This window comes from Gavia stellata, chromosome 7, assembly GCF_030936135.1.
Source record: "Gavia stellata isolate bGavSte3 chromosome 7, bGavSte3.hap2, whole genome shotgun sequence".
NCBI classification, from domain to species: domain Eukaryota; kingdom Metazoa; phylum Chordata; class Aves; order Gaviiformes; family Gaviidae; genus Gavia; species Gavia stellata.
Genome location: NC_082600.1, coordinates 9225728 through 9253710, shown reverse-complemented (window position 1 = coordinate 9253710; position 27983 = coordinate 9225728). Strand labels below are relative to the sequence as shown.

Below are 27983 nucleotides of genomic sequence, written 5' to 3'. Positions count from 1 at the left end.
TCATAGGGAGAAAAACAAATAGATTACCTTTTCTCTGCTTCTCCGGATTCCAAGAAGAGTAGAACTTTTGCTATGATAGAATTAAATGTCTGCTGATTTATGGAAATCTCAGTTTGCAGCATCTGAAAATACCATGAGGACAACAGTTTTAACTATTCACTGAACAACCTTTGCTATGAAAGCTGGTTCTGCTCCTCTAGAGTGACAGCATTTATTTAATTTTAAATGCTGAAAGCTGTATTATTTTCAAGTGCTAGTGTCAAATGCATCCTAAAAGTTTCCACACTTTTTGGATCCCAGGAGGAATTTGCACATATGTGATAGCAGAACCCACCAGGAGTTGTATGTTTCAGGTAACCTGAAGCCTAAAGTTTGCTGGACTTATAAGTGAGAAATGCAATCTAGACAGAAACCCACAGAAAAGGTATAAAAAAGCTACATATAAGAGTGAATTCACTCTTTATCACAATGAGTGAAAGTTATTCTATAAATAATTTCATTGCAATGAATGAGTTGGAGAGGTCTAAGTAAAAGAGTGCAAATAACTTTATGTGGACACTAATGAATACCACTAACATGGAGAAACTTAACACCCCATGGAATTAGCAGCAGTACTTTGGGTAGTGTGAAGCTCTGGTTCACTGTGGCAGCCCAAGTCCCACCCTAACAGATGTTTAGCATTTACCACTTTTCCTCCCCCCCCCCCCTGTATTTTGGTTGGTTTTCCATCCTCCTGCCACTAGGACAAAGTCTATAGATAGACCCTTTGCTTAGAATTGCATCCACATGCTACTGCTAGCATGCAATGTACGTTCTCCTCTGAATGGATGCTCTTATACATATGTGAAGCACTATTTCTCTATAACAAATAGCAAGTGTTTGGAAAAATTCCAGCGAAACGGATTTCCACCAAAATCTTACAACTCGTCAAAACAGAAATATGCTGTGAAAACATTTGGTTTTAAATGCAGTTCTTCCGGAAACTGGTAAGGTTCCTGCCAGATTGCCAGCAAACTGCCCAGCTAGTTGCCACAGGCTTCAGTGCTCTGGGACAGGCAGACAGGCAAGTAACCTCAGGGCTGGAGAAATCTAAGACTTCCATGACGCAACACTTGAGGACCCATTCCTAAAGGTCCGATCCCTGCGAAAAGGGATCCATCCATTTTGGAAAAGGATTTTCACATTTTGAAGTTTTCCTCTGAATAACTACACTGCCACATTTCAAGAGTGAAAAGCTCTGTAAAACTCTGCCCAGACCTACTTTCAAAAGGCACAGTATTTTCTAGTGATCCCCCCCTCCTTCACCATTCAAGAGAATGTTTCCATTTGTAGAGTTAGCTTTACCTCATATACTCTCTGTTGCTCCTGCAGTTCTTCAAACCGTCCTGGAATATTTGTTTTTAAGGCCTCTTTCATTTTTTCTAGGAATTTCATCCAGTTTTCACATTTCTGAATGAACTTCTTTTCATCATTTTGAGTTCCCTCAAGCACACTGTAAAACAAAAGAAATCATCAGAAACTTTTGTGTTGGTGGTTGGTTTTCTAGATATGTTTGCATATGGTCTAATGTGAAGGTTAGTCACACTAACATAGCAGGGTTTTGCTTGGCACTTTGCTACCTTCTTCACCTATGAACATCCAGATTTTTGCTTCAGGTGACTTGGAATACAAATAGCCACTGAATAATCTGGAGTAATTTGAAAAGGCAGGAATTCAACTTGGAAAGCCACTGAGAAAGCTGAGAACAGATTGCAAGACTTCCCATGCTTTCATTTGGTTTTGATTTTCCTCACAGAAAAGGAAATGGTTAGTAGTGATTTTTTGTTTGCATTTTGGACCTGCAGTGTTCCAGAGCAGTTGCTGTTTTCTGACTCCATTGCCGAGTCAGGCTCTGCATTTTCTTCAGGGTGAAGTCACTGAGTGGCAGCTTAATGCTTGCTTCATTCAAACTTCCTATGCTTGGAGAAAGTGCAGCAAGCTCCAGTGTGTGATTCTGGAAGTAAAAAAATAAATTAATTGCAAAAAATACTGCCTTTCTTTTATTTCAAAGAAATATAGAAGCCTCTTCTGTAGGAAGCATCTGAACGTGATGCATCCAAAATGCTGAACCCCAAAAATTCCAACATTTCTCTGTTAACTTCAAATAATACAGGAAACAAAAAAGTCACAATTCCCTTACACAGGGCCCCTTTTTCCAACAGTACTGAACAGATGCTCAAGAGCTGGTACTTGCAGATTTCCTTTGTACCCTACACTGAGGACAACAGGGTAGCTCCAGAGCAAAGCTGGGGAAAAGGATCTCCCATCAACCCTAAATCTATGTGACTTTCCTTCCCTCCATGCAGGCGTTTGGCCTGCAATGCATATCTAGAGTTTTTATGAACTTAAATAATTGCTTTTTGTGTCTTGGATGAGATTATAATTACTCTGATGGAAGTGCTATAAATACGATACTTAGGACACAAAGAGTTTCTTGAAGTAGGCAAGACCCGGTATCCTACGGACACTTAAATCCTGAGTATGTATCTTTTTGTACTTGGGAATCCAAACATACCATGAGCAATTCCGAGTTGTCTGTTTCTCCCTCTAGACAGAGGCTATCGAAGGCATCTGTGCAATTCTTGACATGACCCTCCAGTGTTTCAAGGCAGTTGTTGAAATCCTCCAGTTGTAGAAGATTGAACTAGGGTGAATATTGCATATTTACATTAATTATGATTTAATAGACATATTTGGTATACAAAAAGGAGCACAAGCAGTATCATCAGGAAAACAAACAGATGTTAAATCCAAATTCCAATGTGTTTATAACTCACTAAGTGAACTTTTTTGGTTTTTGCACTGGATGAGGGGAAAATTTAAGCCAAAGCAGACAGCAAGAAACTGAATCTCTAAATCCTGAGAGATCCATATTTATGGCAGGAATAGGGGCATCCGCAATACCTTTTTGTAGCTTTGGGCTGTTCGATTTACTGTGAAATTGGAAAGTCAAAACTTAGTTTATCAGAGGGAAGAAATTTGTGAAAATGAGCTTCTTTTGAGCTACACACAGGGCCTGCTCCCCTGTGCCTACAGCTGAGGCTGTGCAGCTTACATGAGATCTTGTGGAGAGAAATAACTACGGCTGGAATTCAACATTTTTATTCACTAGGTTGGTTTCTTTGGGTCAGAGAGAAGAGCACTAGGGAAGCTTTTTCTTTCTTGCAAGAATTAAGCTCCGCATCTCTAAGAACACTGAAATAACAACATTTTTATAAGGAATGAATGGCAAAAATCGGTGTGGGGAGAGGGACAGTTCTGTGGTAATGCCACAGGGTTACACCAGAGAAAATGACTGTGCAGAAATGAAATTTTTCATGGAGCAAGAAGTTCACAGGGAATATGAGAAATCTGTTACCTTCACAAAGATATCTGACTTCCAGCCATTGAACTGTGCTGGTAGATGGAGTCATAAATAGAGCTGGCTGAAAATTTCCTGATGAATTTGGGTTTACTTTAGAACAGAACAATTCATTGAAACCATACTTTTTTCACAGGAACAGACTAGTTTTACATCAGTAAATGTACAGCAGTACATTTGCTTGGAAGTTTTCTCAGGAATAGTTGTGCAGAGGGGGAAGTCAAACCCACAGCACTCCTGCGAGCAGAGGATCATATAGGGAAACCTGGATCCAGGTCCCTCCCTACTCGGCCTGAACAGGCATGTGAATCTGGTCTTCAAAATTACATCAAATAACCACAGTTTTCTGATTGGTTTTAAATACATTGCGTGTGCTCTTATCAAAGCAAACTGAAGGCCTTAGGTTTTTTTTCCAAGGCAGAGCTGAGAAAGTTTACAACTTACTTCGAAGTTCATAGAATAAAAATATGTTTCCTAACTTGTAATCATCTGAGGGTCCCGTACTGCTTGACTGTAATAAGCCCACTTAACAAAGGCTTGTTAGAGCAACACAAGCAGGTAAGAAGGGCGAAACCCTTCCTCCGTCTGTCCCCTCTGGCTTCATGTATTATTTCTTTACATAGTTGATCATACTGTCAAGCTTTATTTTACTGAAATTCCATTTCAATTTAAGAACTACAGGGCTCTAGTGAAGAAGGTAGGTCATACAGGGCTTCAGTGAAGAAGTTACTGCACACTGACAGCTAATTTAATACTCAAAAACACACCTCAAATTCATCTAACTTCCTCTGCAACATCTTTTCCAGATAGGATGCTCTCTGGAGCGGCTGCAGCTTCTCCAACAGAATGGCTTGTGCAGCTGTCCCAGCCTGCTGTTTTATCTGATCAGCCAGCAAAGAAATCTGGGTACGGCATTCTGCTATGTCTTGAAGGCCATGCTGTAAATTCTGATGAGAGAAGGGGAAAGAAAAAAAAGTCAGCAAATGAATCAGATCGTCATTCACATGCCGCTTTCATTTAGTATCTTTTGTTGCTGTAACTAAGCTCTTTTTGTTGATCTCCTCCAGGAGCCAAATACAGCTATGGTGAAAGCTTCAGTCTTTTACTTGGAGGATAACGGGAATTGCATCCATTGACTCTAGCGCCAGGAAAGGCACAGTTCAAAGTTCAATAGAACACCAGTGACTTCAGGCAGTAGGATACTACAGCTAAAGAGGAGATTAGGGAGAGAAATCAGAGTATGCCTCTCTACAGATTGAATTTACGCTAGCACATGGAGAAACTGGCCCATGCTGCAGGTGAGAAATGCTATTACGTTACAAACATACCAGTACTTTGGATCCCTTAATGACCGAGGACTACGGTTTTGGTTTTATTTGTTTCCCTTTACTATAGCAATGATGCTATAAAATTAAACTCTAAAGGCAGTACAAGAACAAAGGGAGTAATTTTATACTTGTTCAATGCACTTGATTTTTTTTTTTTTTTTTTTTTTGACCTGGACAAGGAATGGCAAGATGTCATCTTGAAACGTACCTATTTCTAGAACTGTCATTTACTTTTAGCCATGAAACCCCGTGGAATTTGCCACTGTATATTGTCTTTTCTGTGAGTAATGAACAAAGACTTCTGATTGATAGCAAAGAGCAGACATGTTTCCCTAAAAAGCAAAATGGATCTTAGCTCCTAACCCCTGTCTTTAGAATGGATCATACTGTAAACTGCCACTAGTAGTGGCAGCCATTTAGTAAATAATCCATTTTGATTTCTTACTCTATGTACAGCACTTTATTTTTATTTATTGTGGTGACAAGAGTTCCACAAAACCATAATCTTTCCTAATATATACTAGAGGAAAAGATTAGAGAGATTAAAATACAGTTTTGTAATGCACATGTATTTTCAAATACATGTAACTCATATGCCATATCACTGATTCCCATTCTTCTAACTCACCACTTTCATGAAACACAATAAATTCTGTGTCCAACCACACATACCAGGACAGGATCTACAGGGCTAATGGCACTCTAGTGGTCACGCCTTGCTTAGCAGACGCAAAACTCTTCCCCAAAATTTCAGAAAATGTGATGCCTTTTTGCTGATATACTGATGAATTTATGTCATTAATAGATCAGAAGAAGGTGAAAAAGTTTTAGTCTAAGTTTTGCTGCTCTCAGTTTTTTCTGACATGGGAAGAAATACATGAGTTCTCTTTCCCATAATGTAAAGTTTCTTAATTGGCCACATGCAAAATGGAGTACTTTGGACTTCTTCCAATATGTGGCTAGAGGTTCATAAAGCATGATGAATCATCGCTGTGTCCTGAAATAAGGATTATTATATTTCTTTATTGCAGTCTGAAGAAACCAAAAATGTCAGAACCTAATGACAGCTTTGCTGCCTGAGAGAGTCAAATGTATCCTGTGGTCTCAGCATGAGATCTCATTTGCCTAAATCAGAAGCTTTTAGAATAATCTAATGAGCTCAGAAATCTCTGAACTTTTCAGACCAGGCCAAAAAAAGTACCAAACCCAAATAAAACCAATTTGAGGGCTGCAGAAGACCTCAAGATGGTCCTGTGTTCTGGAAAACTTGTCTTTTTTCCCCAGCTATTGTTCTAGTAGATTTTATCTCTCCTCCCAAGCAGTGTCCCATAAAGCAAATAATTTTTGGTTTCATTATTCCTTCCAACACAGGCCTGATTCTTTGTATAGAGCAGAAAGGGGCAGAGATGGAATATGATTGCTCCCTTCTGCTCTCTTCTTATCCTATGCTAACTCTAGTTTGGTTTGGTCTCAGGATCTGGTCAAAGTATTCAAAGGAAATACAAAGGTGTCTGTTAATGGAAAAAACTCACAGATTTTATGTTTTCCACTAACTGGATTTGGCGGAGGAGAGGGGAAGAAGGCGTTCTTTTGATTTGTTTCTCAAAAATAAATCCTGGTTTGTACCAGGCAGCAGAAACATATTCATGTACCTTTATATCCTGTATCCTCTGCTTCAGGGTTTCTATCATGTTATCCTCAGGCATGTGAGCATCCAAGAGGTGAGTGCTTTGCTCTCTGTGCTGTTGTAACTTGGCTGCTGCCTCAGTGCATAAAGTATCAAAGGGCTCCCAAAGCTGCAGGGTTGCTTGCGCTGCCCGCAGTTGATCCGTGATGTCTTCATTTACTGAGTTCCACCTGCCAACATATCAAAGGGTAAGAGCATTTTCCTAGTAGATTCTCCTCCAGAATATGATTTGGTGTAGGATTCCTGTGGGAGCTTCTTTGCATTCATACCCATGTTACTGAAAGCCCACTGAGACTGCACCGTTTTGTGCTCTGTGATCCATCACAAAAAAGGTAGTATCAGCTACTCCTCACACAGGTACCCTTAGACAGGTGAGTTGTATTAATATAGATTTAAAAATCTGACAGACATTCAAGTCCTGCCTCAGCAACTTTTTTTTTTTAAATACTAATAACTGGGTGTCTTTTTCGCAAGCTTACCTAGCGTGTGCCTCCGTGCACTTCTGTTCAATAATCTCAGCAAAGGAGGGAGAGCAATTCTTCTTCAGGTTACTGGTAGCAGCCTGGAGCTTGGCCCAACTTTCTTCACTGTTCTCTGATTCATCTTGAAGAGACTGCAAAATAGATTATTGCAATTAGTTGTGGGGATGAATGACCTAAGGACCTAAGTATAGCTTCCCCTATTGATTGGTAGGGATAGGGTAGCAATAATGCCACACGTTTGCAGCACAGATTAAAATGTTTGTGAAAAAAATGTAACACCTGATCCTAAGAATTAGGAAGCTAAAAGAGAGGTGAAATGGTCCAAGTTAAAAAATCATTCAGGAGGCCTATTTTAAACTGAGGTCATTTATTTGCTCTTAAAGAAACAGCTCATTTAACAAACCCACAGCCTTGAACTGATTAAATTAATTCACTAGAAACCAAAGATGCTTTTATTTTAAGCCACTGTTTCAGGGAAATTTCTACTGGCAGTAAAGTTAGCTTGACAACCTCTGTCCCCGGCTGTGCGTTCCCCCTCCTGATAGAGGCAATTATGGAACCCTGCCATGGATCGTATCTGTGAACTGATCCAGATCAACAATGAAGAGGGCGATGGAAGGAAGGAGCTAAGAAGGTGCCCAGTTCCTTCCATTTATTACGTGTCCCCAGGTGAGGATGGAAAGCGCTTATGCAGGGTTTACTGCCAAGGGACACGTACCTGGCATTCACAGCCTCAGACTGGCCTGCACCACTTCTGATGTAACTTGAAAATAAACCAAAACAGGGCTTATTTGCACTGAAACAGGGAGTGTTTACACAGCCGTTCAACACTCATTTAAAGCCAGGTAAGGGGATTTTAGCCATGTCTGTAAAACGTTCGGACCCAGGGCCAGCCTGACTGCCTACTCTAGATGCCCCACTTCGACTCTGTAATAGTCAAGCAGAGCAGCAGGACGATCCAGAGAGTTTACACCCAGCATTTATGCCCAGCCTCATTCAGAGGCTGCAGAGGAAACTCCAGCTCTCTGGAGGGCAACTGAACAGTTGACTTTGCGCTGGAGGAATCGGGAGTGCCAGGCTCGGGGATCCCCCTGCTCTGACCCAGGGATGCTGCACCCACCGAACCTAAGCCACAGCTTTTGGGAAGGGGAATCCTGGGTCCTGGACCTTGACTCCAGTGCTGTTTGTATGTGGAAAGATGCTTTAAAGCAAATAATGCTTTAATGCAAAATGTGTCAGTGGTCACCGGCACAGTGGCTGGGACATAGTATCCCGAGCGGAGCGTTCAAATCACAGATCTAGAGACATGGTCCCTTTGCCAATTTTCTCCCAGGTCCCCTTCATTTCTGCACTGAGTCCCAGCATCGATGCACAGGCATCTCCTTCCAGGTTATGCTACAGCCTTATGGCAGGGCATTTCCCGTAATTTACCCTTCCGCGCAAGTGAAGGGGTAAATTTCCTTTCAACCAATGAGCCGAGAACCATCTTTCACCTGAACGGTGAGTAACCTTTAGGCACATACAGCGATGGCATTAGGTTTTCCTTTGCCAGCTGTATTTTCAGCCAAACTTCCTGCTGTCCATGTGGATTAGACATGGACTGAGTAGACATTAGCATGAGGGATGGTGGTGGAGTGCACATGTCCATCTGGACTCTAGTGCAAGGGAGCACGAGGACCTGGTGCTTCATATGGGGATGCCTTCCAGCATGTGCAGAGGACTAAAACGTCAAGGGATCTTTGCAATCCAAAACAGAGGCTCTGGTAGCCCACAGTAAGGCAGACATGGTAGCAGCTGACCTGTACTTCTCTCTTGAGTCTTGGTGCCTAAATTGCACTGAAGTTGAACTTACGTGCTAAATAAAGTAAGAAGTCTAAAAATAGTCCTCAGTGCCTCTGGAGGTAAACAAAAAGATATTCCACTGACTTCAATGGTACTATAATAAAGACGAAGTTGCTCAGATAAATTTTTCTGTCTTTTTTTCAGCGGAGTTTGTTTGTTTAAAGGCACAGAAGGAAGTACAGGAATAGGACAACTTCAGCAGATTTACCTGGAGAGTTTTGACCTGGTTTTTCAAAGCTTCCAGTGACACCACAGAAGGTTTGCACTGGTCTACGCAGTATAAATATCTTGTCGTCATCAGGCTGACTTCTGCATAAACTTCGTCATACACTCTCCACTGTTCCAGTATTGACTGCATTGAGGTCTTCAACTGTGCAACCTGCAAATGAACTACTTTTGTTACTATTTCTTGGGTACTCCTGACATAGAAATCACCTTTAAATTGACTTAAAAATCTAAGCTCAATGCTCACTCCATGACAATCCACAAGAATTTCACAAGTTGGAGTATTTTCCTACTTGGTAAGGAATTGTGCAGGCTTCAAACTAAGCAGTAAATGGTATTTAGAGTGAAGTATAAGAATTTTCTGGAAATAAAAATTTAACCAGAGTTCAAGGTAGCATTATTCTGTCAGCCACAACTCCAGAATGCCCCAAAAGGTAAAAAGTACTAAAATAATGAACGGCTTATTCCTTCCTGCCAAAATCAACCTGAAGTGGTAGGAAGTTGAGAGCTTTAATCTTCTTGAGAAGCAGACAGTTTGATCCAGAGATCAAGTTTCCTTTTAATGAAAATTTGAACAGAAATTGGTTTGTATGGAAGAAGATGCTACTACAATTCTCTGGAGAGCTATCATCCCTCTTATGCCATTGTGCTCTAATAATGCAGGCCCATCTGAATCACAGTCTAGGGACTTCACGTTCTCATATAAAATTAAGTGATGGATATCCTCTTTGTTTTCTATGTCTCTTTCATTATTACAGTCATTCAATCTATATGGGGGCAAGCATGGTTTCCATTTGCCACATACTCCTAGACATTGCAAACACAAAACCACAGTCCTTCTTCAGTGTGATCTGTCATTTTTATCCTTCTGTATCAGGTAAGTACATAAGGCATGTCCCGAGTTAGGCAAAATATTCGTCTAGTTCAATATCTATTTTCAGTCATGCCAGTACCAGATGCTTTGAGAAGAGCATGAAAATCAGGCAAGCAAACAAGCCTGTCTCCATGGGACCTGGCAAAGCCAGATGCCAGATTTCAGTTCTGACTATGCATCCACACAATAGAAGATGAAGACTTTTCTACACCGTAGTGCATGCTAAGTAAGACTGCATGGATCATTGTATCCTAGTATCCTAGTTCCAGGCACGCAGGAGTAGATGGATTAATCATCCCTATTCTCAACTGAATCATGATATAGGTGGGAGGAATCTCTAATTGCTTTTTGTAGCCTGCAGCTAATTAGTGCCCACACAAGGAAGATGGAAAGACATCGTGCTCATGAAATGTCTCTGGGCCACAGACTCACAGTCTTGAGATCAACCTATGGACAATACAATCAAGGTATCACGTCTCCTTAGACCTATATTTGAAATCACAGCGTGGCTCTGCTGAGAGCAGTCACCCGTGGGAAGAAAGCCGCACTCAGTGTTTCATTGCACATGCAGACAACTAGGCTGTGAGAACATTCTGCAGTTTGTAAGTTCGATTCTTAAGTCATAAAAATACTAAAATTAATGTGACCCATGGCGACTGCAAGAAGAAAAAAGCACTAGGCTGTCAATCCTGCCAATTTCAATCCCCAGCTCTACAGTGGAAGGAAAAAACTTTCATCATGTACACACACAAAAATTCTCTGCTTTCTTGGTAAGAAACAGCCACATCATTTTTGTTGAAATCTAAAACAAGAAGCTGCAGACCCATCCTGGACCGACACCTCATGTGGAAGAGTTCAAGTGAAAGGGGTCAGGTTTCACAAAGTTTTGAGGAACAAAAGCAAGGCATTTATAATATAAAGTTTAAGGGAATCTTAACTATAAACACAATCACTGCATCACATATAATCCTCTACAGTACACGGTTATTTATTATCACAAATTTAAATCCATAAATATCCTCATTATTATATCTTCTGCACCTATCAATTACATCTAGATAAAAAAGATCAGTTCCAAGTATAAAGATAATTTAACTATAAATGCAAACTGCTGGGGAGTCAATTTGTATGGGAAACCAATCTGCCAGACACCCCTTGAAGCAACTGGAAACTACACAGGATTTGAAGACAGCGATAGCCATCCAGGTGGGTGGACGGAAGAGTAATTGGGAGGTGGAAAAGCTACAGTGAGAATGGGGCAGGAGTTGGCAGCTTCCACCAGCGTACTACAGGGGAGAAAGACCAGGATATGAAAGAGAAGCAGATCGAGTAAGAGAGTTTAAGGTTTCCATTTTCAACTTGGCAGAAAAATAGCAGTGCTATTTCTTTATTCTATAAACTGCAGATGGGGGTCTGTCCCTCCTCCCCCTGTATTCAAACTACTTTGAGATCAGACTTTTTTTTCTCTCTCAACCTTGGAGATACATTCATTTATGTTATGGTACAGACTTAAAAGGAAGTTCTTAGGAAGGTTAAGATTAAGAGTAAGTAATACTTTGCATCTTTTTTGTACCAGTTCCTGCCATCCCATGAAGAAGATTAGTAACACTGCTGGTAAGAACATGTACTGGAGGAAATCTGAATGCAAACAAAGCTTTTACCTGGCTTACAATGCTGTCCACCATTTCACACAGTTCAGTTATCCTGAGAGACAGAGCTTCTGGGGTTTGTTCTGTGCTACCATTCAAAGCCAAACTCTGTTTGAGCTCATCAAGAGTTTTAGATTTAGTTGTGAGTTGATTTTCTAGCTCCTAAATGAAAAAAGAAAAAAAAAAAGGAAGATAAGTAAGTTCTTTTAATGAGACCTGCTGTGTGAGGAGCTTGGATAAACATTCCTTCTTTAAAACCAATTCTGTGTAATTCTTCAGCCATGCAACACCACAACCATTTCAACTCTGATACAAACAACTGCTTTACAGGAATTCAAAATGACAGTGGCTGCTTTAGACAGTGTCCTGCAGGTAGAGCTAGAATCAGTCCATTTAGTGTCGGCATGAGCACTGGACATCATGCTTGGGAAGGAAATCATCAGGAGCTAATTCCTCAGCTGTCATGCAGGCCTCTTTGGACTTCTCCAGATGCAAAAAGTTCTTCTATTAATACAGCTGAACCTTTCCTTAGGCAGGTTAGCATTTGGGTCCTCCTCTGCTCCAGCAAAGGTAAGGTAGGAACTGATTTTGCAATACGAGAGTCCCTGACATCCTAACAACTTCTAGAAAGTTATTTTCAGCTTGTCCTCTTAGTCAGAGGCTTTCTCCCATGGGAGAAACCCCACTGAAATCAATGAAGATGCCTGGAAGAATAACTTCCCCCGTAACACAGTCAGCAAGATTATAAGCCAGTCTTGACATGCTGGGAAAGGCTCAGCAGTAAGTTCGTCACAACTGAGTGTCGTAACATTTTTGTATAATACTATGCTTAAAACCATGACCTTTTTTCCCCCCACTTGCTGTCCCCAAAACATTTTCAAGTTTGGACTTCGTTTTTATTGAGCAAATTAATTTTAACGAAACATTTTAGCCTCCTGCATCCTAGCATTCTACCTTGCTGTGAGCAGGTTAGTGTTTTAGTCAAAGAAACCCTGTGTCTTTCTTCCATTCTGGCCCCTCGATATGTTTCAGAGTGCTTCAGAGAGACGAGTAACTTGGTGTGTAACAGAGCACTCTAGGCAATAAAAGCAGCCTACTAGAAGAGAGAGACATGTAACCATGGCAATGAAAGAACAAATATTCCATGTTAAAAAAGAGAGAGGGAACACTGTACTGAATGAAAACAGCAGACTGTCAGAGTAATAGGAGCCAATTATTAGCTGGCTGCACCTGTACTAATTTTGAGGGAGCTGATGCCTAGAAAAACACAACAAAACCAAAGTACACCCAGATTCTTGAGGCTGGTGCAGAGAGACTGCATTCTAGGGCTGGAGTATAGAGAGTTGCTATTTTTCAAAATGGGACTGTGTAGTTTCCACGACACTGCCACCACAGAACTCTTCAAACTAATGGAATAGATAGCTTTTGCCATGGCTGTGCTGAACTGAGAATTACTTCTCTTGGAGGCATCTCAGAACAAGATCTACAATATTGTTTCACAACACTCCAAATACCACCGAACAACAGCAGATGCATCTTCAATTGGAGGAAAAAAATCATAAAATAGCAATTCACATTGAAAGTGGATCTGACTCTTCATCACCTGAACCTAACATGCTTTAAGTAAAATTACATTGTCGTATTCTTCTAGCAAATGCCAACTTCCTTTACATTTTTTTCTGTTAAAATCTGTGCAGTTCGTTAGTCTGGATTCATCAAAGAGCTACATAGGTTTTTTTACAATAATATCACACTTATAATGCTTTACCTTGCAGTCATCTAATGTGTTCTGTGCAGAGATCAGACTTGCCGGGGTTTGTAAAGATCTCAGTCGATCACTCTGAGCTTCTAGCCAGTTGCGTAGAGTCTGTGCTTTGTTCTCATTTTCAGTAATATCCTCCAATACGTGTTCCAGGTCTTGTATCTGAAAGTTACAGAACTATTTTAACTTACTTAAACCTAGAGGTGGGCAGAAACAGGGCTCCCCCTTCCATGACAAAATTTAAGATTACATTATTTACATTGAAAATACTATTTAGAGAAAATATTTTGAAAGTAAAAGCTACAAAGTTTTACTGGATTTTTAGGAGCTGACATTTTCCCTGGGAAGGAAACAAGGCAGTGTGGGTTCTGGAGCTGGCAACCTGCAGCCCTGACAAGTTGGAGGACCCTCGGCTACATAGGCACATTCACAGGGAGTCTGAAAACCTTATTCTCCCTAAAACCCACCAACAGTTACTAAAAAGCAAGGGACCTCAAGTCTCCTATCTTCAATTTTGGCCCTGAGGATCCATTAAATCTTAGGATCCATTAAATCTTAGCATGCAGTTTCTTGAAAATGGTTAGAGAAGATAACTTTTTTCCCCCACAAAATTGAAATTTCATCATGGAAATTTTCAACTGTGCAGGAACTGAATTTTCCACTTGAAAATGTTTCTGGAAGACTTTCTGAGTCAGAAAAATTGGGGAATTTTCTGTTCGATCAGCTGTCTTTGTATCTGGATTCAGGGAGGGCAGCTTCTCCCAAAGCCCTGTAAGGTGGGGAGAGACACAGAGATGAAAGAGGAATGTGCTGGTAGAGGGACTCGTTCCAGCAGCCTCATGTTTGCATTTTGGGATGCTAACCCTTCCCCTGGTCTTCTCCGTATCACATGAGGCACACTAGCTTTTCTGGGCACTGGGGCACACAAGCACCAGCATCTAATTCTGGATGCATAGATTATTTCTAGCCTCACTAGAGCAAAGTAATTCTGAGGCACTGTCTGAAACAGATTTTCTACAGAGATACACAGATGATGTGCTGGTATAGTTAGTCTACATGTAGAATTTGCCTATCAGCTGCTGATCTTCAAAGCACTCCATTGGGAAAGCATATTTCATTACTGCAGAAGGAGGACACAGACACAGAGTAACCCATTTCCAGTGACCCAGGAGGGCTGGAGCAGGGCTGGGAACAGATCCCTGCTATGCCTTTTCCAGCAGGGTCATATGTCCCCGTCTGAATATGGCTGTCAACACTACTTACTTAATAATTACTTTTTTGGCAAATCCAACTGCTACAACAGGAAGACAGGTGGTAGCTTAATATATCCCTATTTCTCATTCCCATCGTATGGCATGTGGAGGGGTTGTTTGCTTTTTTGGTGCTGTGTTTGCTGAGCAGGGCCTGGCTGTTTGTACCAAGCAGTGTAGCACCCCTCCTTTCCACAAACCATCCAGTGTTTTTTCCCATGAAGTTTTAAATGCCCCAACTTTCACAGCACCCCAAAGCTTCAACAGATTTCACTAACAGCTCCCACTGCAGACACTACCCTGAATTCTTCCTTTTTCATAGTTTTCTCAATATAGGTCTTCTTTGTTGACATGTCACTGACTGTATTTTCTTCATATGAGGAATCTTATTTTTTCCACCTAATAGTCAACTAGGGTAAATCTGAGGCTGTCATGAAGAGCAGATTTTGTCTATTTTCCCTCCCTGGAAGTTACAGGAGAGTTTACCCTCCCAGACCTTGCTGAGTTTTGGATGCCTGGCCACCACCTGATAGTTGATGTGCTAAGAGACTGCTCCATAGGCTGCCCATGAGACAGCAGGATGGACAGACAGCAGAGAGCGCAGGGAGTCTCACTGTGTTCAAACTCAGGGAGAAAGGCTGCTTGCAAAATACAGAGCACTGGCACAGGCAAGATCAGAGTTGCGAGAGAGAAAGCAATGAGAACTCAGTCAAACCTTTCTGTTCAGAGATGCCTGCAGCCTGTGCCACCGCAGGTTCATCTCTCCAAGACACTCGGCAAATTCTGTCCTTTCATACCGCTTGCTTTCTACATCACAAGTGCTCATCTGCAAGAGTGACTGGTTAACAAAATCTACCATCCACTGTTTAAAGTTCATTTCCATCATATATTCCTGGAGGGGAAAAAAAAAAAGAAAAAAAAAAGTAAAACAATTAGTTTGGCAGTTTTAATCTGATCAGTTCCAATGGTGCTTCAAGGCATAGTTATGGGTCATTCACTGTTTATTCTCAACAATGGCCTAAAATATTTTTCTGAAAGAGACTTGGCTGTAGGAATAATTCTCAATTTTTACCATTCTGTATTTGTGTAGCTATTTCCATTCACTGAAACTTTTGCAGAAAATCACTGTCATTACGTGGGTAGCTCAAGGTAAGAACAGGCTAGTGCTGGAGCAGGGAATAAAACCTAGGGGTACCAAACCCAGTACTTTATCCATTGGAAAATACCATCACACTGCCATGGGCCCAGATTAGGCTAAGACTGAGGCCCTCCCACACTCCTGTGACTCACAGACAAGTGCAGACAAGAGCTTGGGCTCCTTTATCAAAGTATCTGGTATCAGAATAGAGTATCAGAGTATCTGGGAGGAAAAAGTGTCCTCCAGCAGCAGTGTCCTTGCCCACAGAGATGAATGAGAAACTACATGCAAAGTGAGAACAATATAAGGGAATGCCTTTTTATTTCAGAAGGTCTTAGGAGAAGAGGGAAGGAAAGGGCTCCTCATTGTATCTAGTAGTACCCAGAAAAAAGCCACCAGGGAATACCACAGTAGAGGTACTGAAGCCATAGCTGCTTCCCTGTAGGAATTCACGACCCTCATCCCAGCTTTCTTCTCAACATACACATCCCCACATTGCTGACAAGTGCAGAAGGCACATATACAAACCGATCTCTAAGTATCCAAAGGGTTAAAAATAGCACCTCACCTACATGTTCCAACTTCCAAATCCAACTAATATAGACCAAAATGTTTTATATATCTGCTCTACTAAGGCACTCTGAAGGAAATGCTTACACTGGCACTTGCCTTATGTGCAGTACCAAAGTGCCTGAGAACTGCAGCTGCAGACTGAGAACTGTCATCCTGTCTGAGCCCAGAGCACTGCTTGGGAGCTCTGCAAAGGCAGAGCAAAATATGGCTCTGTAGGGATTCATGCCCTGAGGTTGGGCTCGCTGGCATCTATGGAGGTACAAGCATGGCTTGAATCCTTCCTGTGGCTGGGGCAATCAGCCTCTGCCATTGGTGCTTTAGCATCTCAACATGGCCAAGAGTCTGCTGCAGCCTCTCTCTCTGCAGGGATGTACATCTTGTACATCTTGTCCCTCTTTCCTAGCAGGTTATCTCTTTTGATGAAACATAATATTCAAAACCCCTCTTTTCTAGTTAAATGGATTCTGGCTATGGAGGTTCAAAATTATGAAGTACTCCTTGTTGAAAAGGCAGACTAAAACACAGCACAAACACAGAGTCTATCTTCCTAAGGAAGCAAAGCTTTCCTGCTCTACACATTTTATAATCTAACTGTAAGAGAGAGAGAACAAGCGAGACAGATGGGACAGCATGGGGAAAAGGAGGTTATAGCACAGCAGGCAGTAGCTGTATTGCAGGGCAGGCAGTGTTTTTGTGCGGCATGGAAGCAAAAGGTTTTTATAAATGAAGATTTTAAGACACCTTTGAGACCATTCGAGGAACCCTCCGGAGAGCAAGGGGAAAGATATGACAGTGCCTGTAGGCTGTTTCCATCCTTGTTACAGCCAAACACCTTGCAGAAGGCCTGGACTTACAGCTTCCCTTTTACCTTGTACTTCTGAAGGAGGCTTCTGACTTGGGCAGCACTACGTTGTGAATTTATTGGCTCCTCATGTCCCTGCTGTTGTTCCACATGGTCCAGCCAGGTCATTAGTTCAGCAATAGCTTCCCGTGATGAAAGTTTTTCCATCTGAAGCTGGGGGTAAAGCATATAATGAATCCCCTACACTCTGCTTGTTAGAAATATCAAGGAAGATGACATCTGTATTTTTAGAAAGGCTCAGGCACTATAATTGCAATTATCGGAGTATGAACTTGAAAGTGAGCCCTGTGCTCCAGAGGAGCAAATGAGTTAAATTAAGAAAAGTTTGAGAATTCAGAAATTTGAAATAAAATTCTTTCTAATTGTAACAGACTTTCATATAAATATGTGAAGATGATAGATACGTGAAAAACAGCCCAGGAAGAACACTGCAATAATTAAACTGCGGTACAATATTGGGGATATTCTGAAAGCAAGACAGACACCTAATTAGGAAAGAGGGGCTTTGGGGGACTTATGGAGCAGCCAACTGAATCCCAGCAGCAACATTTTCAAGTAATTATTTAGCTTGAACTGAGAGATGGCAGCAGAGTTTCTCCTCACCTGGTGAAGCTTTTCTTGGATGGCTGGGAGCTGTATAACCAGTTCTCCCCATTTTTGCTCAAACTTTGCCAAAGATGACCTAAGTGCTGCAGTATCAGCTTGCTTCACGTGAAAGAGCTGGTTGGCAGTGCTCACCACAGATGACTTCAGGGATGATTTTTCATCAACTTCCTTAGAGAATGTCTGAGGTACATGGGAGAAATTTAAGAGAGGGTAAATATATATATATTTAAATAAAGACGACAAACTAGGTTTTCAGTCACAGGATGAACTGCCTTAACAAACAGATTTTACTAAGTTTGCAAAGTTCAGAAAAGCTAAACTCAACATGTTCTGGCAGCAGGTAAGGCCTTTTTCTGCCCAGCTTGACACAATGCTGAATACCACCTTTTGCTCCACAAGGATTGTGAATATCCCCATCCCCACTTCACACAGTGGTCCAGGGAGCAACCCCAGTCCTTGAGTCTCTGGTCAGCTCACACCTACCAGTCCAACCTTCACAATGCTTTGCTTTCGCACTGTGCAAGACTCATCCTGTCAAGCCTCACATTGGCGCTGAACCTCCTGGCTAGTCATATGAGGGGAGCACAGCACCGAGGGGCAGGCAAAGACATGAAATGCAATTCAGCATGTTTCTCTTCCCTGACTTTGGCTCACCATCTTCACAGCCCTGCTGTCTTCACCCCTGCTCCCTGAGCCCACACTCCAGATTCAGTTGGTAAGTGCCCCATGAGCTTGGCTGAACTGCTGTATCTGGTATTTGGCATCAGGAGCAAGACAGAAACCATGCTATTATGCTGTAGGTGCATATGTGATCCTGGCTGGGCTGTGATGTGTTGCAGTTAGGAGCTCATTATGGGAGGATTCCGTTCTGATTTATGCACTCTGGCTGGCCTTGCAACCTGAAGGAAGGTCTTTGGTGGCCTCCCATCCTCATGGTTCCCCACACAGATCATGGGGTGGCTGTGGGGCACACAGCCATTCAGTGCTATATTATGTGGGCAGCTTCTGGGTCACGGCAAATACAAAAACCACTCAAATGGGTCATTTTCACTGGAAGTCACAATGTCTTATCTAAACCTGGCAGGAGAAATGACTTACAAACAAGCTGTTGATGTTATCCCTGATGGTGGGAAGATCTTGTGACACGTTGAGAGACTGCTCCTTCCAAAAATTCATTCTCTGCTGAGCAGAATCCAGCCATTTCATTAATTCCTCTGAGTCTCTGTTGTAGCTACAAGGAGGAAACAAAACACACAAACATACATCTCCTAGCTGAATCTAGGATACATTTCTTGCCCTCCAAGTTGTCCTCTCTGAGGAGGCGTGTGCTATTCTGGCACCTATGCTGCTACATAACCCTGCAGAAGCACGGCTACAGCATGGATCGATGTGCCAACACAGCAGTTCTGCTGGAGGTACACACGAGACTGTTCCTGTCAGCTGGTCTGCTCTCCCTGAAAACATCCTCTTTCTCTATTCACCCAGCAGTTGCCAGGACAAGCTCACGTGGGTGAAAAGAGCTTTGCTGGAGGTCAAAACCACCAGAAGAGACTGTGCACACTGCAAGATACAGTGCAGAATACACAGCAGGGGTAAATACCAACAAGCACCGGCATGCTCTGTCCACACTAATGGTCCAGCCAGCCTGAGTTCAGACTACACAGACCAGGGGCAGGGAGAGCTGAGCTTGCTGCATCAGCTGGTGGACCGGGTTGTAGAGCCCCCAAACTGTCTCCACCTGACTGCTGGGACTGCATTGACAGTTCGCCTGGGACATGTGAAAGCATTGAGCATGCTTGGGTCTTCCCCCTTCGGAGAGCTTCAAAACACAAGTTGAGGCAGCATGTCAGCCAGGTCTGGAATGTTCGTAAGGTGGATAGTGTACATGCACAGACAGGCGCATTATGCCTTTGCATGGGAATCAAGGCTAGTTTGCATTCGTAGCAGGCCAGAATGCTTAGGGCAGCATGATCAGAGCTTCTGTTAACACTTCCAATGTACAAACTGCAGCACGATGCAGCTAACTCTCACCTAGATGCACTGACTTTGCAATGGCAGCAATCAAAACATTGTTCCTATAAAAGTAAGCAGAAGTGAAGAACTTGTCTACACAGTGAGAGAAGATCAGCTGTGTAATAAAGGGCTACTTTTCTGATCACCACTGCTTTTTTTTTTCTTTTTCTTACTTTTAAGTTAAAGGAGCTATGTTATTTATTAATTCACTGTCATATTTCAGAAAATACATCTACAGAAGGTCAGAAACTAATTTCTAAATGATACCTCTAATTGCTTTCTGAGTTATACCCACCTGACCAAGAGTTTGAGTAATGTTTGAAGTCGGTGTAGTTCATGGCCAACTTTTTTGGTTAAGGACAACCACTGCTCTTCCATCTTCCTAATCTGGCCTTGTATTTCTGGACAGCTCACAGCAGTCAGCAGTTTCTTCCCTTCTTTCACCATCTGGTACAGCCTGGCATGCTTTTCATCAACACTGCTTTTGATTTGCTATCAGAAAATGGGAAGTTTGCAAACCAGTCATATTTTAAAAACTGAAAACACAGCTAGCAAAACACATACCATTTATCCTAACATCTTAATCTCACATTTCCTCTGTCATATATTTTATTTTCCAAATGGAAGGAATCTGTACTTTATTACATGCAAAAGGGACATAGATTATTTTTTTTGTTTCCTCTGGATAGATCAAGACAGATCTCAACATAATTTCATGCATTACCAGAATGACTGTGTTATGATTTGATGGTCTTTTTTTGACACATGTAAAACTTAGGCTATGGACAAACACCCTCTATCAGATCTGGCTGCATTGTCCAAACATATGACTATCCCCAGCAGAAAGCTATTGCCCTCCTGTCCTTAGAGGGCCTTCTGGCTCTCTCCTATATAAAAAATGTTACCAGCGTTTTGAAGGAAGCTGTTGGGATAATTACTGAATAATGGTGGCAGGGAGGAATGAAGAGTCAACAGTGAAGACATTAAGTAAAAGACATAGGGGTGGTCTGGTTTGCTTAGACAGAGGAATAAAAACAAGGCATCATTTTACCTTCACCGGAAGTTCAAAATGACAAAAGGGAAAAAACCAAAAAACCACAGGAAATAGATCAGTCCCAGGGAGAAGGCAGAATGGAACAATTTTGTGATGTGCAAGTATCTCACTTCTCTCCAGGTGGAAGGGGCTTGTACAATATTTATTATTAACAGGGATATTTCTCTCAGAGGAATTAAGCCCCAGAGAGTTTTATTCTGCTCTGCCCTTGAAACTGTAAAGCTCCAGTGCTGGGAGTCACCCCAAAAGTGTCTTCTAAAGCCTTACTACTTTGTTTCTGATGTCTTTAAAGACAAATAAAGACTTAAGAGGAAAGAGCTACTTAAGAACTTAAAAAAACAAAGGAAACCAGGCAACTTCACAATCAATGGCTATGCAAATATTGCATGTCTCCTGTCTCAGTGCGACAGGCATCAAAAGCACCAGAGGGCCACTGTGATTGTAAATATACACTGTTGATTTATTTCAGAAGCTTTACTGTAGCTCAGAATTTTCTGGGAATGTCCAATGATCTCTTTCATGCAGTCAACTAGATTAAATCACAGTAGTCCTTTTTGCCTTTATAGTCTATGAATCTAAATATCAAACCGGATTCAATATAGACCCAAAGACTCATTAATTCAAAATTTCTAATAGAGTGGGTCCTCTGAAGACTGAGAAAGGTCAAACCGGTGAGGAATGCAGAACGCTCTCCGAGGATACATCACTAAGTTTATTGAACACTATTTCTTCTTAATTTTATAAAATAACCAAAAAGGCTGCTTTTATATCCTTATATTTGTATGTGTTTAAAACATAGATAAACTGTTTCTAAGTGGACTTGATGTTCTAAATAAAGGTGTACCTCTGCCAACAGAGATGAAGCTGGGAACAAACCAAGAGCCTATTTGCCATTCTATACAAAAGGAATTTTATTCTTTTTGGTCAGATAGAAATCAGGCCATCTCATTTTGAATTCTCAGTATTTTAGAAGGAGCTGGTAAACCTGTAGAAGGTTTACCTTCTACTTCGTTGCAACAGAAGGTAAACCTTCTATTGCAACCAGGGGTTCAGATATTTGAAGGCACTGGGCTGATCCTCTTCTTCCACGGATTTTACATAATGGCATGAAAATCATTCCTGAATTACAGAGAAGTGGCTCTGTGTTCACCCCAAGGCTCCCTTCTGTCCTTGGGATCCATGTAGCCTGCACAACATCTTCTCCCAAATATTTGCATTTGAAGACCATGTTCTAAAGTAGCTATAGTCATCACTCCCACTTAGATGAACTTGTAGCCCCTGGCTGAAATTAGCAGCCCGATCCTCTGCTACTTTTAAATGTAACATGGAAGTTTTCAGCATGCCTTCACACACAGACAAGGACACAAAGAAAATAGTGCCCTGCAAGCTGGCTTCTCCTTATGTTCTAACTAATCTTATTGCCAGCTCTACAGATCCACAAAGAAAAGCAGTCAGAGATACAGACACATAAATACCTGTAGAAGTGCAATCCTTTCCATTAATCTTTCTTCTGTTTCCTCAACCAAATTCACAGAAGGCAACATAGAGGTAAGTGCCTCTAACTCCTTATTGAAAGCTAGGCATTCATCGTCAAATTCCATCCATTCCTAAGAGATACGTTGCATCATTAACATAGCATACATCTACCTCTGCATTTTTGCTACACCAGACTGAGGCCTTAGTGCTTATTCTAGCATGAGCATCTCTTGCTTTAATGAAACAGAACATGAAAATAGGTGAATAATGTGGAAATATTAAACTGAGACATGATTTCACCACAGATGAATTAATTAATTCATTCTTGAATATCTTCAAGATTTCTTATGTCAAAATGGTATACTTAATTTTTTATTCTCTAGGGGTGTTTTAAGATCAATTTTTAGGTTTTATTTTAAAGTGGTGCCAGTACTTTTGAGCCTTAAAGGGCTCTCCTTTCAGTCCAGGCACTCAAAAATTACTGCAAGAAGTCATAAAGTCCCACCCACGTCAAAGTAATGGGTTGAAATGTCCACTTTCAGAGCTTTTCAAGGAAAAAGCCAGTTTACTGACACACACAGAACAAGTAATAGATTGTTGCTGTCCAATGGAGATAGGAAAGGACAACTACTAGCCAAAGAATCACTGGTGCAGAAAGGGTTCCCCTAGATTAAATTATTTTCCTCCTTCCCTCCAGCTTTTACTCTGGATTTCTTTTGACTCATTACCTTTAACAGGGTCTGTAAGTGTATACCATACTGGCAGGCCTTCTGCTCCAGCAGCTTGACTTCATTCACCAGCTCTCTCCAGAATTCCTCTCTCTTTTGTAGGATAGATGGAGTCACTTTCTTGGAAAATGTATGCATGACAGCCATGTGGGTCATGAGGTTGTGGAAAAAGTCCTGAAAAAAACAAGTTAAAGCTTGCTCTTTAAGAGAGATCACACACAGACAGCAGAAGTATGAAGACAGAGAAGACTCACTGAGAAGAGCAGCCAGTTTCAGGGTCTCTCATAGCTGGAGTCAGGAGCCTTCTACCCAAATTCTGCATCACCCCAAGATGGGCAGTTACTGATCATTTTACAGTTAGTCAAGAACAGGTGATAGAACAGACAGAATAGTTCAACTGGAAGGGAGCTACAACCATCATCAAATCCAACTGCCTGACCACTTCAGGGCTGACCAGAAGTTAAAGCATGTTATTAAGGGCACTGTCCAAATGATTCTTAAACACTGACAGGCGTGGGGCATCGACCACCTCTCTAGGAAGCCTCTTCCAGTGTTTGACCACCCTCTCAGTAAAGAAATACTTCCTAATGTCCAGTCTAAACCTCCTGTGGTGCAGATGAGTTGCATACACTATTTTCACTTTTTCATTTCTAAAGAAAAAGATCTGCATTTATACCTTCCGTTCATATGAATACTAATATGTTGTAGGAAGATGATAGAAGGAAGAGTTTAAGTATAAATAAATTCATAGTTTAGCGTGAGGTAGTTATGACCAGACCTCCATTATCCAGTTTGTTTCACCTGGATGGGAGGCAACTCCAAGCACCAACGGTATTAGCAGTTCTAAGGCCCAAGTAGGCATACAGGGCACAATAATCCTTTGGGCTAATGATAACGTAACAGTTTGATTTAGTTATGACTCAACTGAGCTCTTGGGAAACGTCTGAATCTCAACAGAACACTTTCCCCCACAAAAAAGCTTTGAGGGTTTAAGATCACACTGTTCAATCAAGATCTTCTTAACTAAGAACTAGTACAAGAATTCCTTGTACTTAAGGACCATACCCCAGGCATAGGCTGTGTGAGCATCCTGATAACTCTTGATAACCAGGGCAGGGAAAATGGCTTTTGCAGTTTTCTTTTGCTTTTGTAAATCAATGTATGTATATTTGGGCTGCAGATACATTATTTGTTTTCCTTTGTAAATAAATTCCTAACATTTTGCTTTGTTAAGGGCAATTTGTGAGTGACAAACACCATTGCTTTTACTCTGGACTAGTGGTTTTGCAGTGCTTGGCATCCTGAAGCAATTTTTAAGGGAGTTTGAGCTATGTGGAGCAGTTAAATCAAAACATATTCAAGTGACTAGCATTGGCCAGGGCTTCTTGCCAAGTGGCAGGACAGTGAGGATGCAGGTGCATTCTCAGCCACCTCCCATCTAGAATGTAACAGCTGGGTACAGGAGACACTGGGCTGACAAGGAGAGGATCTAAACTATCCCCCCTTCAGAAAAGGAGCTGTTATGGGCAAGTTTCCTTCATCAGATCATGACAGCACAGAATGCTGAAAGCAAAGGCTCAACTCCCAATTGCTAACCAGCAATTTCAGGGACCTCACTACTGATTTATCACCAGAAATTAGAAGGACATGTGTTTCCCTCACACATCACTATGTTCTGAGGTACGCCAAAGCAGAATTAGACTGGCAAAACTGAAATCGTGATCTTAGTTTATCATCAACACTGCAGTTGTAATAACTACCTCTCTTTCATATTTTAGTGGGTCCTATTTTGGTCTACTGAAAACCTTTGCTTTGTTTTCTGCATGTATTCCAGTCCCTGCTCTATGCTATGAGTTATTCTTCTCCGTGACACTGGAGAGAAACCAGTCACAGAAAATAGTGCTCCAGCTATGCTGATCTGAACAGTGCTGTGATAAGCATCTTATACCTTGTGATTTTCCAGGTGAGACTGTAGAGCTGCTCTGCTTTTCGTTAGCTGCTTTGGATCTTGTGCAATCTTCTCTCGTCCAATAGCTACTAGCTCTGCAAATCCATGAAGTAAGTCGTCATACTGGCTCTCACTGATGGAAGGCGAATTCAACTCCACATACTTTGCTTTTAGAATCGCCCACATGTCATCCAAAACATCCTACAATGTAAACACAGTTCAGGGATTCACGAAGGACAGAAATTAATCCTACAAACCAGCACACACAATTGCAGAATGCAAAATAACCAATAGCCTTTTGATGCTAAAAATATGTTGCTTAGAAGAATCAAACCTTCCTGAGTAAGTGGAAACTGTACTGTGCTCTTACCTCTAATTTATAAGCTTCTTGGATTAAGGTGATAGGTAACTGAAATCTTTCTCCATGGCCTCTCAATTTTGCTACTTGGTTTTCAAAGTTTTGCAGCTCCAAAGCACAGGCGTCAGTTTTCTGAATTAAGGACAAAATAAGCTATTAGGAAGAGTTCTGTTCCATTAAACTTTCCATTACCACCAGTAGTGCAGTGGATCCAGGATCTGGATCTCTGCTGTGCTACCACTTTGCAAGTCCACAATGGGACACTGAGATCCAACAAGCCTACAGGCTAAATAGGCAAGACTGTTCAGGACACAGCTTACTGGGTTCACAGAGCAGAGCCAGGAAGGGAATTCAGGTCTGTTGTCTCAGTCCAACATTCAACACGCATTTCAGCTTACTAATTCAAGAGCAGCCATTAAAAAGAATCATGGACTCAGAAAATACCATTTTTTCTTATGAATTAGAAAGACTCAGTCAGGGAAGGATTGAGACAGGTTCTCTCTGAAGGAAGGGATGTTATGTACCTCTGGCATTCCTTTTCCAAGAGTGGTTACTTGACAGAATACATCTAAGGCAGCAGTCCCTGCTAGGGGATGCAGCAGTTCTGAACATAGCTTTCAACCTGGCAAAAAGTTATGCCTGTAAAGAAGGTTATGAGCCTATAACAAAAAAGTTTTGGGACACCCTCTTTGTTTCACCAACAAGTAGATAGATGGCCGATGACCATTCTGGGGAGGATATGCAGTCTATTAATTTTTAATTCTCTGCTAATCCCTATGAAGGTTGAAGAAAATAGCTTAACTAGTCAAATCACATACGATAAAGTGCTCATAAATGCTGAACGAGTAGATATAAATCCTGATGTCCTATTCCCACAAAGAAAAGCTAGTTTTGCATATAAAAAGGCGTAACGTGTGAAGTGCTGTACTTTGTGTAGCTCTTTTTGTTCCCTGCCGTAGCGTGGGATGTATTTGCTCTGAGAGGTTGTGGGGAAACTGGTTCCTCCACTCCAACTACTAAAAGGACTGGAATTAGGTCTGACTATGGACTGGGGTGTAGTAAAAGGAAAAAAAAAAAAAAAAAAATGGCATGGATAATATGGAACTGTCTCCTTTCCCCATTCTTAAAACCTAAGTGAGACTCAAACTTTAGAAAATATGAAACTTAATAGATTGCATAAAAATGGAAATAATAGCTAATGCTGTGAGTTTTTCCTCTCCTTTCCTTCTAATGGAATTACCTGAAGCTGTTCAGAAACATTATGTCCACGCATTGCATTCAAGCATTGTTGCAGAGTAGCTTTTTTCTCAGTTAACTGATCATAGAGCAGCCTGGTTTCATTCTGCAAAAGAAACAAACATCAGAGCTGTATCACATGTCAGGAATATAGTAATGACCAGACAAAATTGCACAGCAAACAAAATGGTTACCTCTTAAAGCAAAAGCACTTTTTTCCTCTTTAAAAAAAACCAAAAAAACCCATGTGCATTATGGGCTTAAAGCAGTAATTCAGAGAGGGAAATTCTGTAGTCTGTGTAGTGTAAGAAAGCAGATTACTCTGTCACAATGATCCTCTGTGACCATAAAAATCTGTGAAACTTACAGAGAAACAAATTTGTCTCTTCTGAAAATGAGAAAATGAGCCCATTACTGGCGACTGATGGAGCTCCATGGATTCTGCATAAGTAAACAACGTAAGACTAGTCCTGCTACTGTTGGGAGACAACATCCCAGTGTTCTTCAAAGGAACTGTTTTACTATTCAGCAGTAAAGAGCTATAGTGACTTGCAGATGATGAGCACACTGGAGTTTTGCTGGACATTAGGAACTGTATTTCAAAGACCAGGCTTTTCTCTCCTTACTTCAGCCTAAATACCTGATCTGAATATTTTCCAGCAATAGCTAGTAGATTTAGCCCATCACGAGAATCTATAGAAAAGTTTCTCACTATCTGCTTTTCCAAAAAAGAACAAAAAAACCTGCAAATTTGCAAAACTATGGCTTCTGCTACTGGGGCACAAAATCTAAAGGAACAGTAAATACAAAGGGTCAAGTCAACCTCCAGTACACAGCTAAAAGTAGCCCAGTGCCAGACATGGAACCAAAAGGGAAGAAGCCTGCCTCTCCTGAGTCCACACAGCAGCAGAAAGAAGATATGAAACCCTCCTTGGCCTAATCCCTACACACAGAAACTTGCTTTAACCTGTAGCTCAGCATGCATGGGATCCCAGGTTACTTCCATCCTTTCTGCATGCAAATTTTCTACTGTGATCAAGGCCTCTAAGGTAGTCAGCACTGCAAACAGCACTGTAAATAGCAAAATTAATTTGCTTCTTGAGAGGCCAAGACAAGTTTGTTTAGTACCAAAAAAAAAAAAAAGAAAGCCCATTATAGATTGCTCATCTGTAACCCAAATGCATTAACACTGACAAGTCTAACAGATGCTGTGAAACAAGATGTGCATTTGGCAGTGGAGTACCTGATAATTGCTATTATGATCCAGCCCAGCTTTCATTGAGTTGCTCCTCGAAGCAGTGGCAGCTTGAGTTTGTTCCAGCCGTGCCTGCAAGTTGTTAAAGCACTCGCAGAACACATCTGTGCTCCCACCAGCGCAGCTAATAGACTTTAGAAGGTCATCCTTTTTATCACTCAGATCAGCGTGAAGTTTTTGCAGCTCGACAGAAAGAGTCTAAAGGGTTGAAAGAAAGACAACATGAGTGAAAATGGT

The 27983-nt window shown here is 41.4% G+C and overlaps 1 protein-coding gene across 1 annotated transcript in view; it reads right to left on the bottom strand.

The window, feature by feature from the left end:
* SYNE2 (spectrin repeat containing nuclear envelope protein 2) overlaps positions 1 to 27983 on the bottom strand; it is a 177613-nt gene that overhangs the window by 43579 nt on the left and 106051 nt on the right. The window contains exons 75-95 of the mRNA XM_059819247.1: positions 27735 to 27944; positions 26496 to 26597; positions 25268 to 25387; positions 24898 to 25098; positions 22950 to 23123; positions 22221 to 22352; positions 19987 to 20183; positions 18777 to 18909; positions 17676 to 17858; positions 17079 to 17225; positions 15215 to 15391; positions 13256 to 13411; positions 11500 to 11649; positions 8948 to 9118; positions 6895 to 7028; positions 6381 to 6585; positions 4168 to 4347; positions 2555 to 2683; positions 1839 to 1993; positions 1345 to 1492; positions 28 to 122 (exon numbers count right to left, since the gene is read on the bottom strand). Of these exons, the coding sequence (XP_059675230.1) occupies positions 28 to 122; positions 1345 to 1492; positions 1839 to 1993; positions 2555 to 2683; positions 4168 to 4347; positions 6381 to 6585; positions 6895 to 7028; positions 8948 to 9118; positions 11500 to 11649; positions 13256 to 13411; positions 15215 to 15391; positions 17079 to 17225; positions 17676 to 17858; positions 18777 to 18909; positions 19987 to 20183; positions 22221 to 22352; positions 22950 to 23123; positions 24898 to 25098; positions 25268 to 25387; positions 26496 to 26597; positions 27735 to 27944 (3299 nt within the window). The remainder of the gene's footprint in view (positions 1 to 27; positions 123 to 1344; positions 1493 to 1838; positions 1994 to 2554; positions 2684 to 4167; positions 4348 to 6380; positions 6586 to 6894; positions 7029 to 8947; positions 9119 to 11499; positions 11650 to 13255; positions 13412 to 15214; positions 15392 to 17078; positions 17226 to 17675; positions 17859 to 18776; positions 18910 to 19986; positions 20184 to 22220; positions 22353 to 22949; positions 23124 to 24897; positions 25099 to 25267; positions 25388 to 26495; positions 26598 to 27734; positions 27945 to 27983) is intronic.